The 24,031-nt window shown below is 41.5% G+C and overlaps 1 protein-coding gene across 1 annotated transcript in view; it reads right to left on the reverse strand.

Annotated features, from left to right (window-relative positions):
* Positions 1-2,713: 2,713 nt before the first annotated feature.
* LOC308115865 (carboxyl-terminal PDZ ligand of neuronal nitric oxide synthase protein-like) overlaps positions 2,714-24,031 on the reverse strand; it is a 210,466-nt gene continuing 189,148 nt past the window's right edge. The window contains exons 11-13 of the mRNA XM_080473688.1: positions 6,874-7,070; positions 6,556-6,680; positions 2,714-4,188 (exon numbers count right to left, since the gene is read on the reverse strand). Of these exons, the coding sequence (XP_080329814.1) occupies positions 3,573-4,188; positions 6,556-6,680; positions 6,874-7,070 (938 nt within the window). The 3' untranslated portion in view covers positions 2,714-3,572. The remainder of the gene's footprint in view (positions 4,189-6,555; positions 6,681-6,873; positions 7,071-24,031) is intronic.

The following is a 24,031-nucleotide window of genomic DNA, read 5'->3' on the forward strand; positions in this document are numbered from 1 at the left end:
CCCTCCAAGGTCATTTGGAGTCTGTCACATGGACTTCATAGAGAAAAGAAAATGGGGGTTATTTTCAGGCTGTGGGATCTGTGTGTGCGTGTGTGTGTGTGTGTGTGTGTGTGTGTGTGTGTGTGTGTGTGTGTGTGTGGCACATATGAAGCGTACAGATGTGAGCGATTTTAACAATCTTATAAGCTCAGACTTCGCCACGCCGGACGGCATGAATCCACGTGGTCTTTCACATTGGGATCGCCCGCGACTCGGTCCACTTGGGAGGGAGGAGGAGCCGAGAATTTGTAAAGTGTGTTTGTTTTTCACATTATAACATTCCTTGTCAATGCCTGCTGGTATCTGGTGAATATATAAAGTCTGCAACTGTCACGCCTGTACGGGAATAGAAATCCTGTGAAAAGGCATCTCCCCGACCTCCACTGCAGCCGCACCTTCGCCCAGAAAGTTTTAGGGGTATACCATGGCAGTTTGCACGTCTGTCTAAACTTTGGTCTTCTCCACCTTTTCATGAACAGATAAAGTGAAAAGAAAGTAAAGAAAGAAAAAAAAAACAACCCTCCCACGCATGAATTATTGCTTCCCTTCTCCCTTCTGACAGCTCGCCAAAACAATGTGACACAAACAAGCCGTCTGCCTGAGCTGCTAATTTCTTTCTTTGGTCTGTGGCTGAACGATCTGCTTGAACAAAACGCACCTCTTTCATCTCGCTCTGTTGACAGCTCATTATCTTGCCGCTTTTAAGCTTTAGATTTAACTTTGTTCCAGACCGCCCTCTAAATGTTGCCCATCCAGTGACAAAGAGTTCGCTTTCAGTTCAGCCGGTCACAGGAGGCTGGTGTTCATCAGGAGAAAACAACACAAAGCTTCTTTTAAAGTTTCTCCTTGGTTCAGACGTAGTCAACGGATCAGTTTTGATTTTATTATTGTGAAAGGAAAACTATTTTTTTTAGGAATTCAAAGGGTTAAAATAAAAGCAACCTCTTGACTAGTTATTTTGACTTTTGACACCTGGCTAAAGAGATTTAAAGGGGACATATCATGCTAAATCCACTTTTTTAGCCCTTAAATGCATGTTGTTGTATATTTAGAGTGTTTAGAAGTACAGAAAAGTTCAAAGTAGTCTCTTCAGGTGCTCCGTTGATATCTTTATATTCTGTTTTGGTCATATTTTGCGATCCGTTTCGATTTTTCTATTCTCTATTACGTTTTTTGAACTATTACGTCACAGTATTCCCGGCGGAACTGCCAAATTAGGACATCGACACTTCGAGCAATCCGCCATTTTTGTTTCTCGCTGCGATTTTGTAGTCCAACCGAAGTTACGAGAGGATAAGTGGAAATGTTCGGTTGTTGGATGTAGTAACCCACAAGCTTCGTTACACCGTCTCCCAGCATCAGAACCTTTTCGAAGTGCCTGGTTGAGTTTTATTTTTCACAGAAATGTACCCACATCTGTGGGTAAGGTCATTTTTGTGTGCGCGAAGCACTTTAAGGACGACTGCTTCAGCAACCTCCGCCAGTATAAAGAAGGATTTGCCGAAAGACTTGGTCTGATTGAGCGGTCAGTTCCTTCTATCTATGGAGACGACGAACAGAGCACTTCGGTAAGCTGTATATAACGCTAAAAAGTGTGATGATAAGACGTCCCTGTCATTGTTTTGTTAGCATTAGCAGTTGCACCGTCTTCATATGTTAGCGCTGTGTGCTCGTTTTAGATTATAATGTAACTTCTGTGTTAAATAGTCGTTGTAATACAGGCAGTATTGTAGTAGTGGGCATGGATGGAGAAGTTAGTGTAAATATAGTAACACACCATTGCGTTACATCCATATGAAGACGTTGTTCTGTAGGTGCATCATCGTCATTTTCATCTCGCTCCGCCGGGTCCGACTCTGGCTCCAACATGTATGGCTGGATGGACAAATCTTCCGTTGTTGACATTTTGTAAATAATGAGTGAATATAAAGTTTCTGCGCCGCTAGATAATTGTATCTGTTCTATCAAACTACAAAGATGGCCGAACAGGGTGACGTTGAACCGAGTGTCACCTCTGCAACCTGGAGAGGAGGCGGGGTATGAAGTGTCTCATTTGCATTTGAAGAGACCGCCCCAAAACGAGTTGCTCTCAGAAGCACATCAGAAAAGGGGTAGAAAAGGGGCCTGTGGAGCTATAATAATGAGGAATTCAGACCCAAGCATTGCAGTTCCGCTTTATATAGACCACAACTGTATGATTTATATGTAAAAAGGAAGGATTTAAAAGCATGATATGTCTCCTTTAAGTAAAAGTACAACAATCTTAAGTGGCAGTACTGAAAAAAGTGACTCAACGCTGCCACCCAATATGTGTGTGTATATATATAAAAATACACTTTTTATTTACACGCACCGCTCTCATGTGAAGGCATTTCTTTTTGTCCTTTTTTTTATAAATGTTATGCTGTTCTTCTCATATTAAAACCGGTTGTGTTGTGTCCTACTGAACCTCGGAGAAAAAGAGCTTGAAAAATTCATCTTTGTGGGTCAAACAGTTTCAGGAAACTGCAGCCGGACTGAACTGGAAGTGAACTCCTCAAACTTTTCAATCTTTAACGTGCAAGCTCAGTCCTTCCCACTCACTTCCTCTTTCTTCTCTGCAGTCGGTTTTTTCTACGGATTTTCCATGCAAAGGTAAAACTCCAACACTAAACTTTTAATTTTTTATTTTTTTGCTAAACTACTTAAACTGTGTGTAAATTATATTTTTACATGACCGTGGTTGTGGTTTCTAACTGGGTTTGTCGCAGCAGCTTTTGATTTATATCTTGTAGCAAAAATGTCCCTTTAAATAGATAAAAAAAAAGAAAGAAAAATCACTGTATATAATATTTAACAGCATAATAATATAATACTGTAGAAAACCGCTTTAAAATACAACTGTGGATTTAAATCTTTCAGAACAAAACGTACAAAGTGATTTCAGCCTATTTAAAGATTATTTCATCACACTGATTACATTCATTGTTACATCATCTGGTTGAAAGGAAGCGTCTGACACCAGCTGATGTCCCTCCTCTATAAGCTCCAGCCCGAATCATGGCAAGTTATGTGTTTATATATTAGGGATGCACCATGATATCGGCGCAACATTGGTATCTACCGACGTATGTTTTTACGAAGGTTTTCCAAACGTTTTACTAAAGTTTTGCGACGCGTCGAAACCTCCGCTCTTCGCACATAATTTGCATGAAGTTGGCCGGATTCAACTTTATGCAAACGAGCTGAGAGCAGCTCACACACGCGTTTGGTGCGTTGCACATAGACAATGAATGGGAAGCAGAAACTTTACAGCTGCTGTGGAAACGTCGACGAATCCATTCACTCTGGATTATATCGGCATCGATAACCAGAAATATTTTGTTTCAAAAATATCGGCATATCGGATTCCGGCACATAATCCAATTTGGTGCATCCCTGATATATGAACGTTTTTATGATTGCTGTCAGTCTGAATTACCTTCACGTACAATGTTCAGATCGACATTAGGAGCAAAAAGCTTGAATGAAAAGGAGGTGAGCTTTTCTTCACGCTACTCAAAAGACAGCAGGTCCGGGTGAGGCTCCGTGTCTTCAGCGCCCACTCCTTTACTGCAGGGGGCGCCATTCCCCAGCAGGACCTCCTCGCCCAAGCTGATGCGGCAGGGAGTTTTACCGGAGCTGGGGGTGGAGGCCAGCCGGGAGTCCGGCCCGGACGCCTTCTGCCACACGTCGCAGGGTTTGGCCCGGGACTCCGCAGGAGGATCTTTGTTGATGAGATCCGGAACGGAGAGCTGGAGTCGGCGCTCATCCAGACCTCCGTCCATGCTACCATACTTCACATCCTCCTCCTCTTCCCCCGTCATAACGTCCTCCTTCCCGTTGGTGCCGGCTGATTCCGAGTCGGCCGCAACCTCCGTAACAGCCGCCGCCGCCGCCTCTTCCTCCTCCTCCTCCTCCTCGCCATCCCTCATCTCCCCCTTCGCAATGAGAGGCGTCTTCTCAGGCGAGGAGGGAAGGGAGGAGGCGTCTGCAGCATCCGGGGACGAGACCACGGGGTCGGAAGAGATCATCATGTCTTGGGTCGTCTTCAGCGCTCGAGGGAGGCGCTTCTTACCCGATGGAGGTGGCGGGTCGAGACGAGGGAAGGAGTCGAACGAGGAGATCCGACTAGAAGAGAGAAAAAAAAGAAGGAAGGTTATTGGAGAGAACGACGATGAGAAGAAGAAAGTCACGAAGAAGCAGGTTTAAATAAAACGTCTATTTGTCTGATGTGATAAACTCCAGTATCTAAGGTACCCTGCCTTCTCTACACGTTGGACTTTCACAAGTTTCATCGCCTCGCGTTGGTTTTGAACTTCAGGACTCGACCAGGATTTTCTTGAACTATTGAAGTCGACAACGTGTTGGGAAATCCTCCGAACCGTCTGAGGATCATTACGGTCGTGCGCAAAAAGGCACAAACCAAATTCTGCTGCAGAAGGACCCACTCATCGTGGAACGGCTTAAAAACATCATAAACCTGCTTCACAGGACGGAGATTTGAACTTTTACGCTCCGACTACGGAATGAAAAAGGAGAGGAACACTGGGAAAAATGTGAAAGCGTCAAAAACCTTTCAGGAGTGTGTATATTACACTGTCTAGTGGGTACAATGTTCTGTTTTATAATTGTACATATGAATAATAATGTTCTGTGTGTTCATGCATGATGATGGGAAAAAAGCAAAAACCAAGTCTACAATGTGTTGCTGTGCCAACCGTTGTAAAAAAACAAAAAACAGAGCAGCCGAATGGACACTTACTTTACTAAATGACGGCCATTTAGAGTCGCCGCGGCACCTCAGTGTCGCCTAAAGAAGAACCTAAATTGCCGGGCTTCAAACCTGCGCTCACCCGCAAATAAGGGAGAATGTGCTGCGTGATGAGCGGCGGCTGCAAAGTACCACTAAGAACTTCAATCTACTTTCCTTCTGATGGCGCCTCGGAGAACCTTTTCAACAACACGCTAATTTCTCAAGCTGCGCCCGACAATGACAGAAAACGAGCGGCACCGCTGGACCTTCTGTCGAGGTCAATAAGTGCTGCTGAAGTGCGCAGGGATACAAAACACACACTTTTCTCTGAAGTGGGTTTATTTTTCTGCTTCTTCTCCTGACAGAATGTTTTTTAATCCAGATGGAGGAATAGAGAACGTCTCAACAGAGACAGGATGGACGGTGAGGTCAGGCGCCGGTCGCTGTCGGAGGGACAATTAGGAAACACCTCGAGTCGAGATCCCGTCGCGCGTTCATCTCACGAATTCACCGAAACAACGATGGAGTCGCTCCTGCAAAGTCTTTCGATCGTCACATTGAGCTCAGTCTGTCGCCCGCGCCGGTAAATCTACACAAATGGGATCTGAAAGAGGCTGAGAAATGATTTTTTGCTTGACTGATTTGCAGGCGGAGAGACAAGAGATCAATGTCTCTGGATTCAATTCAAACCCATGAAGACACACAGGAACAAGCCTGTAATGAATGAGTCAATAAACAGAGACAAATATGAGAAATTTGTTGATCAGACCATCTGCTACAAACGCATTAAATATTTAGGTTTAAAAAAAAAAAAATAATAATACGTTTCCCAAATCAAGTTTGCATATCTACAGTATTTTCTGAGTCAGAGCTGCTCTCCTGCTGATCCCAGGAACTAAATATTAATTGTTTTGTGAACGAATCAATAAAGGAGAAAAAAACCCACATAAGCCATTTTACAGCTTTTCTAAAGATACTGAGAGGGGAAAGTACTGTGTTATGGGAGTCATTTAGTTTCATTATATTAATATCTGTTGAGTTTAGCACCAAATACGTGTAATCGTTGCACTCTTGCAGCACAATGCAGGCCGTGGTAATTCCCCGGCTATTCTCTACTCCGCCACAGACGCTCGTCCGCTCACACAGTTTGGTCTCCATGTACGGCGGAGCCAAAAGAATGACTGTGGTGACACGCACACTTTCTTTTATCTGTTGAAAAACTGTGAATATATCAAATAACTGACTGGAATTTTGTCATTGGACCTAAACATTTACAGCAGGACACAATTATGTAACGATTAATGTAAAATATGTAGTAAAACACACAAGATTCATTAAAACTGCTAAAATTTTCATGTGTACTTTAGTATTAGAGATATTTATAGCAGAGTAAGTCCAATCGGTCTGCGCAGCCTGGATTCTTATTAAGACTGAGAATCTGTCTTATTCGACTTCAGGTGTCTTGAAGGCGCCTTTGATTTATTATTCATTTAAGACCACATTTCAGAGGAAAAACTTTAAATTATTCACCTTTTCTGACACAGTGTCTAATGTACTATGATGGATTCCTTCTCTGCCCAGTGCAGGTAATGTCATTTTACCCACCCAGGTTTTCCAGCGGTGTTTTACTATTCTATTAAATGTGCGGAAAAGTTTGGGCTTATTTGCATATTTACTGTGAAAATCTTTAAAATACAGATCTGCTAATGAAGGTCGGAGTTCTAAAAATGTTCCGTGCGTACCTGTTGGCAGCGGACTGGCCGAGTTGGTCCATGCAGCTCCATACAGCGCCCACGTTCTTGTTGACCTCAGTGACCCCGATGTCCCCGAGGTGGCTGGGCTCTTTTCTTCTTAACAAGTCGTTGACCTGAGAGACAGAACGGATGGAAGGAATGATTTATTATTAATTTATTATTATTATTTTTTTAAATCAACGTTATTTTGATGCAACAATCGACTAACTAAGCAGCCATTATCAGACTGTAAAGATTAAAGAAATGAAGGTTAAAGAGAAGGACGCGCGGAGATTAAAGCTGCATTTCTGCTTGTTTTGCACTGACCTTTGCCCCCACAGCTTTCCCCAGGTTAATGGCATTCTTCAGCCTTTGCTGCCCTCCGGATGAGGGAGAGTCGATGAAGCTGGAGCCCAGGTTGGAGCTGACCGACGCTGTGGAGCGTCGGGTCGAGGGCTGGCCTGGCCTGGAGGTCTGAGGACTCTGCTGCTGGGCAATGGAGTTCTCAAACATACTTTGATCAACTGCATGTGGAAAAAAAAAAAAAAAAAAAAAAAAAGAGAAAAAGAAAGAGAAGGGAGGGTGAATACACTGGAGGGACGCACAAAAGATGAGCACATGCCTGCTTTGAAGAGTTCATGTTGCGAAACTGCAGATCTTTCAGCACGTTACAATACGGGAGTTTTTCCTCGGAGAATGTGAGACACAGACTCTTGAAAGGAATAAAGAAAAAAAACTCCACTGAAAGGAAGGTTTTCATTGGAATTTGGGGTTTTTACGTCTCACTGGATCAATGTTTGTTCTCATGTTCTTCTTTTGTCACTCTGCAGCTTTGCTCAAAAACACACTGATCTCACATCATCAAAGCATGACACACACATATATATATAGAAATATATATATATATATATACATTATTTTTTTTCCCGTGTGAGAATGCATACAACAAATGGGCATACAATGGTAAAACTTGCAGTAATATTACATGTAATGATATGCAGAGTGGTAAACACAAAAGGCCACTTCAATGGTGCATGCAGATAGATAGCGATGACATTAAGGACACTGATGCAGAGAAAAAAGGATCAGAAAGAGGAAAACAAAGGATCATGTCCAATCCACTTTAAGGAGACGATCTTACCTCTTGGAGAGAAATATTTCTCGGAAGGCATTTAATGAGACACAGAAGCATCAGATTTCAGATTATATTATCTCTAAAAATGCAGATTCCCCAACTCTTTCCGCTTATTCAGATAAATACTGCTGACTCCGGGCCTCCGCGAAGCGACCAGTCAGGGGAGGGTGACTTCTAAGAATGCAGCCTCGAGGAGCATGTAAACATGTCTGAAAGGTGCATTGTCTAGGGCAGACAAACGAGGAGGAAAAAAACAAAAAAGAATTGTTGTTTGAAATGCGATGGAGCATCAAAGGGTGACCTTGACTTCTCTTTGCACGATCGAGTATTTCACTTACTGTCCCAATCAAAAGATCTAGAAAAGCCCATTCGCCCGAGGCCAGAGGGGGGAAATGTGATCCAGTGTTATGAATCAACGTGATACAGAGGCCATTAACTTCAAGGGGAAGGCGAGAGATACACGAGAAACTGAGGCGGATACATACGTTTACCTCACAGCATGAAAGCACCTAATCGCAGAAGGCATCAGTTTACGGACCAAATATATATATATATATATATAACGACCAGATTTGGTAAAAAACCTTCCCAACGACTATATGTGCAAATAACAGAACATGTATGGGTCAAAACTCTCAAGACCTTAATGTTGGTTCTGTACGGGGAAACAGTGGTCTGCACTACTGCTTCACAGCGAGAAGTCCCCCGTTCACAATGTTCCCATTTCCAACAATTGAAATGGGGTAAGAATATGTACATCACCCGACAAAGAACAACATACTATAAACAATGACAATGGGAGAACACGGACAAGTTGGATTGTTTTTACATGTGACAGTCAACTGTAAATCTACCAAGTGCCAGGAGAACATTTACTGGAGGTCATGACACACACAGAGTCAGAGCGTTTTCAAAAAGTTCCACCTTGGCAGCCGTTATCAGAAAGCTGTGTTTTCTCTGGCTCTGGGCGCCGCTGTCGTGTACACGGACTCCCATAACGCGACGGACGGTTTCTGCTTTGGTCGTGTGAACGGGACCCAAGAGTCAGTGAGGAGGACGAACTTTAAAACTGGTCAAGTTTTATTAAAACAAACGGTTTTCCATATCTGAAGATAGCGCTCACAGGGATTTTATAAAAGTTTGCCTTTGGTGAATTATAGAATGACATTATGTCTTTTGATAATGTTGAGAAAGCAGAAGGAAGTCTTCTACTTGAAATTGCAGCCACTGCAAAAACAGACATGAATGGACAAGGATGTATATTATTATTATTATTATTATTATTATTATTATTATTATTACAAACTTTAGAGAGACCCTCAGAAATAGACGACCATTACATGCTGAGTTTAGGACATATGTAGGTGGTCTGCAACGGAACAACAAGAGCAAAGTGGATCCAAATGAGTGTAAATGTAATGAAGATTAAACCTGCAGAGGTTGACTTTTTCACTCATTGTATCGGTAGTATTTTTCTTTTAGCGTAAATTAAGTACATATTCAGTTTTTCTGGAAAGGAATAAAAAAAATTAAATCGATATTTGGACTTTATTCTCAAAATGCACAGTAATGTGAGGATAGGATATACCTGTTAAACACCATGCCATCGTTCTACAACTTAATGGATTAATTCGAAGAGTTTGAGATATTTACTAAAGCTGGTAATATATTCATTCGGTCTCTGGAGGCCTGCCTTCATTAAAACGTGGGTTCCTGTTATGCCTCTTAATAAGGTTCGATGGTCCCTTTTTTTTTTTTTTTAAGTGAATAAACAGTTTAAATCCTGCATACCAAAACTAAGGATGAGGTAGATTATACTCTTTGTTGTGGCAATAAATCTTATACTGATTATTTCACTTTTAAATAGTCTCTCTGTTTGCCCTTATCTACTCTATTAAACCAATAATTGTTAAAAAAAAAGGTTGAAACTATTTCATATGAAAAATGTGTCCAGTCCACCTCAAACCGTGAAATTTGAAGAAATTAAAAATAGTATTAGTAAATATGCAGTGTTTATAACATACACACACAATTGGATTACAGCTAATTAAGGCATAACTGATTATTTTCTAGTCACATGAAAAAGAAAATCACGGGCCTCCCGCGGCGCTCCCAAGCACCCACAGGGGTTTCCGTGGCCCCATTAGAGGAAGAACGGCCTCAGGCTTTGGGAATCTGGCACAATTTACTATTTTTGATCTTTTTTTTTTTTTTGCTGACTGATACACACTTATACATAATGCTTTTTTTAGTCGTACGTCTCTGTATGGATGTAATATGTTCTGATTCTAATCCCGATTCATGCCTGCAAAGTTCAGCAATACGTCTGTGATCTCAATAGGCTTTGAAGAATCATATACTAATGATCATAATCTTATTCTATTAAACCTCTATGCAATTTGAGGCCGAAAAAAAAACCGCTGAAATTTAGTGCCTCTGTTCAAAACTCTGAAGTATTATACGGCCACCAGCGTCTTATCAGGACAGCAGAACAAAGGACATTGATTAGTAAATGATGAATTCACGGGAAGCATTTGAATTTGCAGGGACGATATGATACAGTCAACACGATAACGTCAAGGCTACAAGATAACCCTGGACAAACAACAATTCTTCACATGACATTTTCACACACGAACCGATGGGGCGTCTTTTCTGGTTGACAACATGGCGTCACTTTTCACACTGACCAACCCACTGATGGAAACTTTGGTCCTGCGTGAGTTCACCTGGAGGCCAGCAGCGTTCATTGCATTTGGCTATTTTTGACATAAACAAATGGTTCAAAGCGTCGTGTTGTCTCGAGACGATTTTAGACAATTTTTGTTTTTCTCAGATTATGGACTCGCTGCAACCAGCAGGTGGCGGCAGTGCAACTTCACGGATGCCAACTGCCGTTTAACCCGAGTGAAAAGGAAGAAGAAGAAGAGAAACAGTCATCAGGGATGACGAGAGCGGGTAACAATGGGAAACATTGCAGATAGATAGAACCAGCAGGTGGCGCTAATGCAACTTTATGGATGCTTTCTGCTGTTAAAACCCAAAAGAAGAAGGGAAACAGTCATCAGGGACAAAAAGGCTGCTAATAAGAGAGAGAGTGAGACAGAGGGAGAGAGAGAGAGAGAGAGAGAGAGAGAGAGAGAGAGAGAGAGAGAGAGAGAGAGAGAGAGAGAGAGAGAGAGAGAGAGAGAGGGAAACAGTCATCAGGGACAAAAAGGCTGCTAATAAGAGAGAGAGTGAGACAGAGGGAGAGAGAGAGAGAGAGAGAGAGAGAGAGAGAGAGAGAGAGAGAGAGAGAGGGAAACAGTCATCAGGGACAAAAAGGCTGCTAATAAGAGAGAGAGAGAGAGAGAGAGACAGAGGGAGAGAGAGAGAGAGAGAGAGAGAGAGCGAGAGAGAGAGAGAGAGAGAGAGAGAGAGAGAGAGAGAGAGAGAGCGGGAAACAGTCATCAGGGACAACGAGAGTGGTGAGAAACAATGTAGATAGATAGAACCAGCAGGTGGCGCTAATGAAACTTTACGGATGCTTTCTGCTGTTAAACCCTGTTGGTGCTTTTCTGAACTCATAAAAGCAGCATAAGGTCTTTCATCAACACACTGCGATTTCATTGCTGTGGTGGAATTGCAGCTTAATTTACATACTTCAAGTCTCTGTTCAATGATTGGCCTGCATGCCAAGGTCATTCTTGTGTACCGACTGTACATCAAGGTCATGGAGGATCTCGGGATCGATTGTGTCACGTTGCACGGGCTATAAAACGTCGCTATTGATCCCAGCAGACAATGAGACCCGCATATTCCTCCCAATTTAACCAGTGATGGAGAGTTCATGGAAGGACTCTGTAATTCAGGAAGCCCCTTTGACTGCTTGTGAAGGACACGAGAAAGTAAAATATGTGTTTTTCTCACGTTGCACTCTGGAAACTACATGAATAAATCTGCGACGCCTTAATAGTTTTTGCAGGTTTCCTACTGACACGCTTCCGAGAAACGCGTGCCGCTCAAAAAGGTGAAACCTGCAGTTTGGAAATGAGCCCGGGCGTCTCTGGCCGGCTCATTTACACACAGATGTGGTTTATCATTACTATTTATGTGCCGGACTGTCCCCGAGCCAGCACTGAAGCTCTTTGCTCTCAGGGCTCCAGTCTCGACTCTAAACGAATGCAAATCACGCGTTTTCTCAAAGGTTTTTAAAAAAAATTTTTTTTTGCCTTATTCAAAAGGCAGTAGTCCCACTGCTTTTTGTCCTGGTTAAAAAAAAAAAAAAAAAAAAAACTGACAAAGGGCGGCCTGGGACTATACTGTAACATGAGGGAAGCTTTTGTTTTGGGTATTTTGGTCCATTTTTTGGTGGCGGTTTATTATGAAAGGGAATTTGTGGGGAGACAGAAAGGGCAACGAGACAATAAAGGCTGGAGCTGGATTATATGTGAGCATGTGGGATGAATACGTTTTTCAATTTTGAGCTAAATGGACGTGACTTAGACAGGTTGTTATGAGTTCTTCAGCGGTCTCAAAGTGTTTGACTTTGTTAGCCACATTCATCCGTTCACTATCAGGTGTGCCCTCAGGCAGGGGACTCAATTTCCCCTGGGAGGAGGGCTTCATCTTGGGACTTTGAGATTGGAAGACGACCAATAGATCAGATGAATAACACTGGAGTTATACCACCATGGTCATGTTAATTCCATAACTCTACTATTGCTACCATCTATATAAGAACAAATACAAAGGTCAGCTCAATATGTAGAATGGAACACAACGCCGTGGTTATGACTGTTGCTTAATAGAAAGACGTTAGTGAGTTCATATCCGGGCCTTCGTGTGTCGAGTTTGCATATTTTCCCTGCGCTTGACTGTTTTTTTTTCTTTTTTTAACTCAAAGCTTTTTCTTTCAGTTAATAAAAACAAATATAGAATTGGTAATAGCAACATTTTTGTGACTTAATCCTGATTAATCATGCTTTTCTTTCATATTTAAAATTTAGTCATTTTGAATTTGCATAGAGTTAATTTAACAAATAATTCTAATTAAAATAAGTGTATTGCCCATGTTGATATCACAATAAGGACACATTTGCAATATCCTATACATCCCGAGATGTAGCCGTAGCGAGTGACGGCCAAATGAAGCTTCATGAACCACTGTCTTTATTTTCTGTAGCCACTAGATGGCGCTGTCTGGTCAACAAATGTTTGAAAGCATCTTCATTTCCAGTCTTTCAGCCTCTATCTTTCAACCAAGAGCGCCAGAAGTGAAGACAGTCTGTCCTCTCTCTCCCTGGCTTGTTTCACTTTTTAAAAAGTGTGTTGCTCCAACCAGCCAATCAGAAATCAAACCCTATATAGTGTCATCGGGGGTTTAGCCAATCCCAATCAAGGTAGGCGCCTCCCTTTGACTCCTGTCACAATTAGGCAGCCCTGCTCTGGCACATGGCACCACAAGAGGAAGTACTTCCTCTTCTTCCCAAGATGGGCATGTGTGGGCGGAGCCAGTCCAGCTCACACAGACACAGCAGATTCTGAATGCAGCTCCTATGATCCAATATTCTAATGAAAGAAAATCAAGGATTTGGGGCGATAAACTTCAAATACAACGTTTTTGGACCAATGAGACCATGTGAAAGTGTTGCAAAGCTGAATACTATGATTCCTTTAAGACAGACCTGACTCAGTTAACTACTGCAACAAAAGATGTACAATGCTTAATACATCCACGGTGCATCCCAATGGTGAAGACAAACTCTGTAAATAACAGAAGGAACAATAAACATGTAATCTGGTGCCAAGGCCACAAAAACAATCTCTCTCTCTCTCTCTCTCTCTCTCTCTCTCTCCTCTCTCTCTCTCTCTCTGAAATAAAAGCGCTGCCACATTTCTCTGGAGATAACACTATTTCATTACCAGCAAATTGAAAGATCCGATGCTCGTGAGTCGTGCCTCCCGTTGCCGGGCCGCTCTATCAACTCTGTTAGATCAGTCGCTCCCCGTGCAGGGATTTAGCACCGACGTCTGCACCGCTGCAACGAGGGGCGAATCTACATCCTCCGAATTAGAAGAGCAGGGACATTCCCCCCGTGCTGCCGGCCGGGGCTGATTAAACAGGTGCAGTCTTTTGTCTTGCTCAACGAGCCGCGGCAATTAAGAGAAGTGACATCGTGTGCTGCAAGGAGGACCGCTGAGGGCAGTGGAACTGAGCAGACTTGATATGGCCGTGTACACTCACAGTTACACTCACGGAGATCACAGCTTGTTTAATTTTCTCAGTAATTCCCACAAGTTGGAAGAGAAGGACTCACAGCGTGGAAGCGTTAGCATAGCCTACACTTGGTAAGATGTAGTGCGACATGTACGGCCTTTCTCCAATATTTGCACATATTCGATCAAACTAATTACTTCATTTCATTTGCTTATTTGGACGGCACAGTGCACATTTAATGAAGAAGCCATCTCTTCATGAGGTTACACTAAATAACCAAGGCGAGTTTCCATGTGCATGTTTGTGTGTTGGGATTCGATGACGCCGTACGTTCACGTGTGGCGGCGGCGGCGGCGGCGGTGTTGCCGCGGTTTCACAGCCTCCGCTTGCCGACTCTGCTGGTGAGTGGCCCCAAACGGCAGTAACTGATTTGTTGCTGTTTTCTAAACTTCCCTTTAACCTCTCCGCACACCCTCGGGATCTCCCGTGCCCCACACAGGAACTACATCACGTATTGAATAAAAACTAAAAAGGGACGACTCGTCTGCAGCCTGGAAACAAATAAGAAATATTTACAACTGACAGACGTACTTTACTCATCAAAAGCGACGGTTCTCATGCAATTTTCAAGACACTTCACAGCACTGTCGGTATGAACGGGCTTTTCCTGTGCTCTTTGTTTTCGTGTGTCTCTTAAGGAATCGCACAAGAATATTTCTATTATGCACAAAATGCAGTACTGTGGTTTTATTCTTTTCTGAACTTGAACTTGAATTTTCCCACAGGGCCACTGATCTGTATTGAGCCGTATGCTTTATTTAATTAGAAACAGGCCAGGAGGACTCTTTATGTAAGAATGATTGTTCATTAACCCTCAACTGAGGCTTTACAACGAGCTGCTGTGGATTACCAACAATTTTCAGACAGTAGATGGATTACAAACACATATGTTGTAATCCAATAGGTAATCCCTCTCGCCCTTGTAACGGACCAAAAAAAAAACCCACTTGAACCGCTAAACCACTACTCCACCGCGCCGGCCGTGATGATAGCATTTGTGACGAGCAATCAGTTCAACGTGACTTAAAAGAGACGTTCATGAGGCGCTGAACAAAGTAGTCCACCAAACCGAAGAAAGCAGTCCTCACTCCCACTCATGTACGAGCAGCGGGCGGCCGCGATGAATTCACTGTAATGATTACGCAATCTTCTGCAACACCGACAAAATTAGGAAAAAATAAATAAATAAATAAAAAAATTGCCAAAAGGAAAATTCATGTTAATCCTCCAGTATAATTAGAGTTTATTGTGTGTTTGAACTCGTGACGCCCAAAGAGAAGAGAAGAGAAACACTGAGCGACACTCGACGTCCAAACTGCACATTAATGCTTTTACACGATGAGTTTAGACACTTTAACAGCAGACATGGACAAACTTATCAGGAAGTAATTGCGTTTTGGATTAAATGATGCAGCCTGGACGTTAGGAGCTGCATTGTTTACTGATTACAGTCTTACCTCAAAAAAAAAAAGACGTATTTATAGCTAAAACTGCGACATTTGGTTTGTAAAGGCTTTTATTTTTTGTTTGTTTTTACACAGAAACATATTGATAAGTGATACTGTGGCTAAAAGAAAATACAGTATTGTGACAAAGTAAGCTCATAACTTTTAGTATTGTTTTATATTAACCAGTTACAGTGGTTGATCATTTTAAATATCGCTTTTGGGAAGAATTTCTCAATTATGTTGTTTTAATTGTGCATACACTGACCTGCTAAAACATCATGACACAATTAAATGGAGGGAAAGTAGTTTTTGCTTTACTCATACTATCAATTTTAACATTATACCACCTTCACTTCTCAGACTAAGTACAGACCGAAATAGAAAAAACAATAATGTATTTTTTTAATCGTCACACGCCTCTGACTCCATCGCCCACTAATTATATATTAAATTATAGCTTCATTTGTACTCAATACCTCATACTAACCCAAAGAAAAGTCTCTCTCGAGAGCAGAAGTGTCCAAACGTCGGTCCACGGGCCAACTGCAGCTCGCTTTTAGTTTTCTAATTGCCAAAGTATGAAGACACAGTGGAAAATGAGCCACATTTGTGAGTGTGAACTTAAGGTGGAGCGTCAACACTCAGAAGAAACGATCCTGCTGTTCACCAGAAATGGCAGAACCATAAAAAAAAAGTTAAATTACACGTGTGAGCACATATGTATGCAGCAGTGAAGGATCCTGGTTTCTATTTTTCTGCAGAACTAAACAGTAACAGGGCTGAATAATCAGGTTTTATGATGGTGTGAGGGAATCATCATTCAAAGGCAGGTTTCCTCATTTGGAATTTTTTGACATTCATCAGGGACGAATCAAGAGATAAATAAGTACCTCACAGGTGTGAGATCAACCTTGAGGGATCATCAGTTTCACCAACAAACACAAGCTGAACCATGATTATCCTTCTGCAAGCACGTGACTCTCTAATGAGCAATAAGAAGCAAAGAAAAGAAAGTTTGATCCAACCTTAAAGCAGATGTTTCAGACGGATAAATATATCAAGTCAGGTGTGTTAAAAGTCCACAGGTTCTTTAAAGTCGACAGGCTTGAATCTGATTGACTTGTGCTTTGCAAAAAGCGAGAAAAACAATTTTTTAAGCTGCTGATCTGCCAAGGTGTTTGAAAATTGAATAACTGAGGGAATTTAGTGATAAGGATGAATTCACTGTCAAACATTTAAATTGTTTAATATTTTACGTGTTTCTTCTCTGAAATCGTCTGAGAGCTCCGAGTTCAACTGAGAGGATGAACACATGAACACACTAATCTTTAAACCAGAGCCATCAGCACTCATATAGTAAGTTTTATCTCCACACTATCGGAGAGTGAAAAGTATCACTTTAAATTCATATGTGAGGTTTGAAACCAGGGATTGTAAGAAAAATAATGCCTTCTATTGACATGCCCCCCCCCCCGCCATGAAATATAAGAACCACTCATCCATTTTTCACTCGCTTTCATTAAACCATGAATGATTAAAGTGGGTGGGCTCTGGGGAGCGGCTCCTGAGGGACGAACGCAGGGCGGGATTAATGGAAGCAGGTCCTGATTGATCAGACTGAACTCTGACTGCCATGCAGCCTTTTCACATCAGCGCTCTGTTTGCTTTCAGTCGTCTCCTGCTGAGCGACGGGACTTCATGTTTGAAGGAGAGTCTAATGAAACATTCATGTTTTCCTTGTTGGTACTATCGGGCTATTAAAATAAAAAAAATTGCAAAAACACTTAAAAGATAAAAAAGACTGTACTTGTAATCTTTGTGAAATTAGGTGATTCATTAATATTTATGTCTTTATCTGAAGTATCGCAGAATAACCAGTCGCTGGCTCCCTGAAGGTGTTAAAGTAAAACCAGCTCCTATCTGTACTCGTAATATTTGCATTTGTATCACAGTGTGCGATTCTTTTTTAACTTTTCAAATGGTGGCTCGACTAAAACATTTTTTAAAAAGCAATTTCATTTGGATTTTTATAATTATGAAGTCTTCTTTTATTAAATTTTTTAAAGATTTTATCTAAAGAGTTGTTTTACCCATTGAAAGCTTTAATTCCCCCTGAGATCCAACTGAAAATATGTTTTTGTTTCGTCACCAAATATACACAAAAATCTGAGTTTCAGCATCAGGGTAAATTGAAGGAGACGTAGTTTAATATGTACACTTAAAACTGGAATATAGGCAGCTCTGTACAAGGAAAAAAACTACCTAAAATAATTCAATAACTATTTCAATCATTTAAATTTTTTATATTGAATGGGACATGTATTACTTCAATAATGTGTAAAGATGTTTCCTACACCAATGCCTTTGTGATATGTGTTTTTTATTTGTTTGTGCATGGCAGAGAGCGAGCACTGTTGATTAACAAACACACACAAGCAACTGAAATATTAACAAAACGATTACAGCTTCAAATTGAGCTGATATATATTTCAATATATTCATTCTTTTTATCTGTTGTACTATCTTCAGTCCTCTCCATCTCCATCATATCTGGCACCATCATAACGTTTCTCCACACTAATTTCCCCTTCGGGATATTATTTCAGTTTTATCTAATTTAATTAACTAAAATTGCCGTTTCTGATACACTGAGTGACGATTCAGTGAGAAATCACAGCAAGTCAAGGAAATGAACTGCAGATTGTTAAGGCGTCGCCTGCAAAGTCGACTGTGACCTCTTTCATGTGTCACAGCGCACTGTGCAAGCGGCATTGTCGTAACAAAATAAAATAGCCAAACAATAAATATAAGACCCAACTCTTTAATTGAATCAATAAACAACAAAAAAAATATATAAAAGAGATCATCATCCTAAGCTAAGATGAAAATGATCGATAAAAATAGGAAGAAAAACAAAAACAACAAAAATAAAAGCACAACTAACTGAGGGATGATCATAAAAACAGCCAAGTCATTAAAATGCAAAAGTAAATTCTAAAAAACAACGAGTTGCAAATCGAACAACACACCGACCAATCATGCAAACTAACAAAAATAAACCTGTGATGAGAAACAAGCATAAAAAAACAACAACCAAAGAAAAAGAAAACAATCAACAGAGGTGGAAACTTACATCAAACAAATAGCCGAAAACTGAAATTCAGCCAGCCGACCGACCAACCAACCAACCAGCCAACCAACCAACCAGCCAGCGAACCAACCAACCAGCCAACCAGCCAACCAGCCAACCAACCAGCCAACCAGCCAACCAGCCAGCGAACCAACCAACCAGCGAACCAACCAACCAGCCAACCAACCAACCAACCAACCAACCAACCAACCAAAACTCAATCCAGCAGTGAAAAAGACAAAACACTAATCAACATAATCAAATATGAATCAACCCAAAACTCAAATTATGATCAACTGAAGGTAATTTTACAAAATAGAAGAAGAAACCAAGCAGCCAATGAGGAAACGACCTTGAAACCAATCAGCCATGAAAACTAACAGACCAAATCACGAGGAAAACCAATTAACTATCAAAAAGGATCATCTCAACTGCTTGTTTTAATGGTTACATGAAAAATAGGTTGTAAACCACAACAAAACAATAAAGTCTGCATAAGAGCGAGGCTCCGTGTCCAGCGCTGACCTCCACCACTGTTCTACATGTGTAAACCTGCTGCCCTCCACTTTCACAGCTCTGAACCAGACAGAGAACTCTGAATTCCTTCCCTGGAAGCATCACTCGGCATCTGTCTCGTTGTGACAGGTTGAGCCTCCCCAATCTGACCCTCTGTCTCCAGGGACGAAAAAAAGCCAGGAGCCCATTAACAAAACTGAGCTGTCCTCTCCTCCTTCCCGTCGTCTTTTTCTCCTCCTCTACCCGAGATAACCTCCTCGCACAGTTTGCTCCTTTTGGACTGTTTTTCATTGGCAAAACTGCGTTTGGGAAGACGGTTCAAAGAACCCGTGGAGTAATATAAATACCAATGAAACTTTGCGATAGGCTCCTGTCTTTTGCAAAACTAAATTCATCCGCTGCATCTGATGCTAATGAAACTCCCGCTGCCGACTTAAGACCGTGCAATGAATAATCCAACATTACCTGCGCAGGAAACGACGCTGATTACATTTTTTGTAAACAGGATGAGAAGTGAAACAGGGACGACCTGGACCTGAATGTCAACAGAGGAGCAATTCGAGCAGCACACCTCAGCCTTTCCTCTGCAGGTCACCTCTGGGGTAAACAAAACACTTCCTATTACGTGAAAATAAATGTTGCTGATGAGACATTTTAAAACTGAAAGTGACTCCACGGAAGAGGTACAGAGAAGGGATTGTAAATTAGATGATGAATCAGTGTCGCCTCGGTGGATCAAGCCAATGTTATGTAATACATTCTACAGTAGATGTGATTCACAAGTTGAGCCTGTGGATGAAAAGAGCTCGAATATGTCTAGGTGAGCTTAAAAAAGAAATTAGACAGTAGATTAAGGAAGTATAGGCGCTCAATCCAGTCATTCAGAACGTTCTTTTCAAACTCTGTGGTGAATGCGTGTTTGTGATGCTTCTCACTTTTGGGGATTGAAGCAGAAGTTGTCAGAAAAGTGAGCAGAGGGAAAACTGGCCAAGCGTTCACAGCAACGTGGCTTCTTATCACCAGCTGCATTTACATGGTCACTTCTTTGTCAACCTGATTGGATTGTTTGTCCTATTTACATGAACGCAAACACGCAAATATAATCAGGTCAGCATTTAATCGGATTACTTTTGGTCCAGGTATCCACAGATATAAACCTTTACTTCAGACAGACAGTGAGAATACTATATTTGCAAGCACAAGAAAGAACCAATTCAGAGACAATTGGGAAGTGGGAGAAGACGAAAGGGCCGACAGACAGATGTGGCGATGACCGCAAGACCCGTTTGCTCTTTTTAGCCTTTCACATCTGGAGCTCCACATGTTCTCGGTTACGCAGCATGCGAAGCTGCTGCACAGCAACTCTTCATCAAGGGAACATCAAAGCGGAGAGACAGATGTTCACACGCCGTGAAACCCAGTCACTGATGTCTCTGAATGCATCGTGCAAACGGACACAAATACAAGGGTCACTCAAAGGGTTGGTGACGTTAAGCAGAAGCCTCGATAGAACCCGATATGTAGCAATGACCCAAAATGTAACAATGTAACAGAAACGTAACAATGTAACAACAAATGTAACAACAAATGTAACAACAAATGTAACAAATGTAACCAAATTGTTATGAAATATAATGTAATAAAACCTGAAATGTAATAACTGGCCGATAATGCAACCTATAAGTGCTGAGCCCAAAATTCAGTTAAATTCAATTCATCTTTATTTAAATAGCACCACATACAACTCACTCATTTCTAGGTGCGTAAAATGTAATTACAAAAATGTAGGAACTGGTCAATAATATAAAAAGATTGAACAATAATGTAAATGTGATCCTCATATGTTTAATGCTTATACATTATTTTGTACTGATGATTGAAATTATTATTTTTTTTTTAGAGAACAGAAGAGTATGAATGACTTGGGCAACAGCCATCATACATAAATACTATTAATTGTATATATAGATATATGTCTAAACAAAAAGTTCAGGCAGACAACCTGAGCAGGATTATAGTGATAATCTTGAAATGACACATAATGCAATTAAAATATGTTTTTGCAAATTTACAAAAAGACACATGTGTTAATGTGACAAACCGAATATGAATATTAGCGCGAGTCTTCCCCAGAGGGAGGAGTCCTTCCTCGTTGTCGCCATTAAATCTGAGGTCAGAGGATTAATTGTTTGGCTTTTAAAAGGCCTTTATTCCCTTTGCTCTTCCGGCACACACCAGGTCATTAATTTTCACACTGTGATGATCCGCTGTGTTTGTTTTGTACGTGACCCACAAACTCCTCATGTCCTCTGTCAGCACTACTTCACATTTACAAAACAGGCACTCAAAAGCTCACTTAGCCCACGCACTCCGGAGATCTTTGTGTATACGTGCTGCATGCAAAGAGACAACAAATATTGTAAAAGCTCAAGCCAATCAAGCGTGAATGTGTCACAGTCTGCGGCTGAGATATGACGGTTGCAAAGATATGACGGTTTCATCTAGAAGAACTTGAAGTCACTCCGTTTTTTCGTTTTTATTTCAGAAATCAAACTTGCTTTACAGTGATTTTGGTTTGTAACTCCTGAGAGTTAAGGTCACCTTGAGCCGGCTCAGTCCCAAATTACAGTGCACTCACAAAGGACTGTACAAATTACAAGGACACCTCCAAATTACAGCTGCAACGCAGCAGCAGCCATTCTTCTGATTCAAGGCTTTTCAGAGGTTTTTTTTTTTTTTTGGGGGACCTCAGCGGAAGAACTTTGCTCTCACATGTTTGGAATTCAAACGTTTGGCAGCCAAATGAAAGATTTTCTTCAAATGTTTTGCTCCTGCAGCAGTGAAGCACATAATCAACAGGACCGAGGTCGGGGGCTCTGCCTGTATTCTGAAAATATTGAAACGGTGTCAGGATCATTTGGATGACAGATGTTAAACCATCTTCTGGTAACAGTGGTTGACAGTGAAGGTGAATAAAAAAAAACTGTAAAAATATCTTTGTGACATGAAATGAAAGTCTGTGCGGTGAATCGTATTTTCCCGTGTTATTCGCAATGTCATGATTACGACCGCGACCTAATTTCATTACGTTTGAAATATTTCAGGTTGTTTGTGATACATTTGAAATGAACAATGCAACCAAAGAGGGTATTTTTTTATGTTTGGTGTACATCACATTTAGAATGCATTTGCGGGATGCGCAGCAGAGAGGACCTCATGTAGATAAGAAAAAGTTGGCTGAATCTGCACAACACAAATACTGTTGTGTTGTGACTTATGCGGTTGTGTTTGCTTTTGCAGTTGTGTTTTGACTTTTTGCAGTTGTGCTGTGCCGTTGGCCCTTCTGGGCCACCGTAATTGTATATTGCATGTTCACTGAATAATGTGTAGCTCTAGTATAGATCTATCTATGCGTCTGTGTCTACAGATTTATCAAGGCATCTACGTATCTTTCTCAGCTCGTGTTTATCCATCAATGTTTCGAGGCACCCTCAGATGGATCCATTACATGCATCTACAGATTACTTTTAGTACCGTGTGTCATTCATCTTTGGTCAATTATAAAAGAGGACAGGGGGTCCAATGACGAGAGGATTTTTGTAATAAGGTGTGATCCCTCATTAAGGTTTTTTTTTAAGGTGTTTTGCAGATTTTTACACTAAATTGGAACCAAAAGTTTCAAAACGCTGTTCCTGATTGAGTCACAGACATCGATCCCGTCCCCGCAGTGGTATTTTAAAAACTGTGAAGGTATGGCTGTTAAAGAAAAAAAATGTCTGATGAGCTACGAGTTAATAGAGCCCCTTAGAGCCAATTCAAGAAAGTGGCCGTGAAAAAGTGTCTCTGAAATCCGAACAGAATATTTCTGAGATGCAGTGCATGCAGACATGTGTGCTGGAGACTGTTACTTAGTGTGCCTGACTGTGCCTGACTGTGCCTGACTGTGTGTGTGTGTGTGTGTGTGTGTGTGTGTCGCTGCAGGTGACAGACTGAGCTGTGTATTGATTCGAGCCGCTCCTTTGCTGTCCCAGTAGTTAACCCCAGTTTCAAACAACACACGGGTGTGACGGGGAAATCAATGCGAGTCACCAAAGCCTGCTCTGCTCCATCAGACCGGTTGGCAACGTGGCCCCCCGAGCGGCAAAGACAAGACCTGTCGGACATTTAATTAATGCCGAGTGTGTGCGAGGGACAAACTGAGGTGCAGATAAAGATTTAGGAGCCAGACGGACTCAGTGGTTTGCAGCATCCCGCGTGCAGGTACGAGGTAAATTGAATTATTTATGGAACATTTTGATGAGCGGCTATAAAGTCAATTTATGGGCAGGCGATCGCAGCCAACAAGTGGCAGAAGTACGCTTCTATTGCCCCATTTTAAAAAGTTGAAACATATTTGCTGATGACCTGCAGCAGCCCCTGAACACTGTCAATCCTTTCATGGCTGGATGAGTGTGTGGCTGAAGCTGCTCTTACGGTTGTCCAGTGTTTCATGTAGGGACATTGCCCATGATTGTCAGGCATTTTTGCCAGGAGGTTGAAAACAACTACAGACGGCATGTGAAGACTTACCAGATATTTCAAATTGAAAGTAAAAATTTGCACTAGGAAAAAATCTACTGCATGTAGGACACAGCAGGTGTTAATAATGCTCACTTGATATGTCAGGACATCAGGAAGTCCGTCAATCAACGGGGGTGGGGTGGGGGTGTGGGGGGAAACCCCAACAACAAACAAACAAAAAAAACCACAAAAAACAAAAACAAACTGAATTTGACGCCAAAACCAACCAATATGTCAGAGCTTGACACCGCTGTGGGGCGTAGAAGCCGTCCAACAGTGCAAGCTGCCTGCTGGCTCTGAAGTGTGGTGGATGACCTCACTTCCACACACACACAAAAATAAAATTACTCAAATTGGGTTTCCTCTCCACGTTTTAACTGTCGCATACGGTAAATTCATTAGAGCCTCAATCAATATCTACTTAAGGAAGTGACAAT

Source organism: Lipophrys pholis (assembly GCF_963383615.2).
Source record: "Lipophrys pholis genome assembly, chromosome: 10".
Classification (NCBI taxonomy): Eukaryota; Metazoa; Chordata; class Actinopteri; order Blenniiformes; family Blenniidae; genus Lipophrys; species Lipophrys pholis.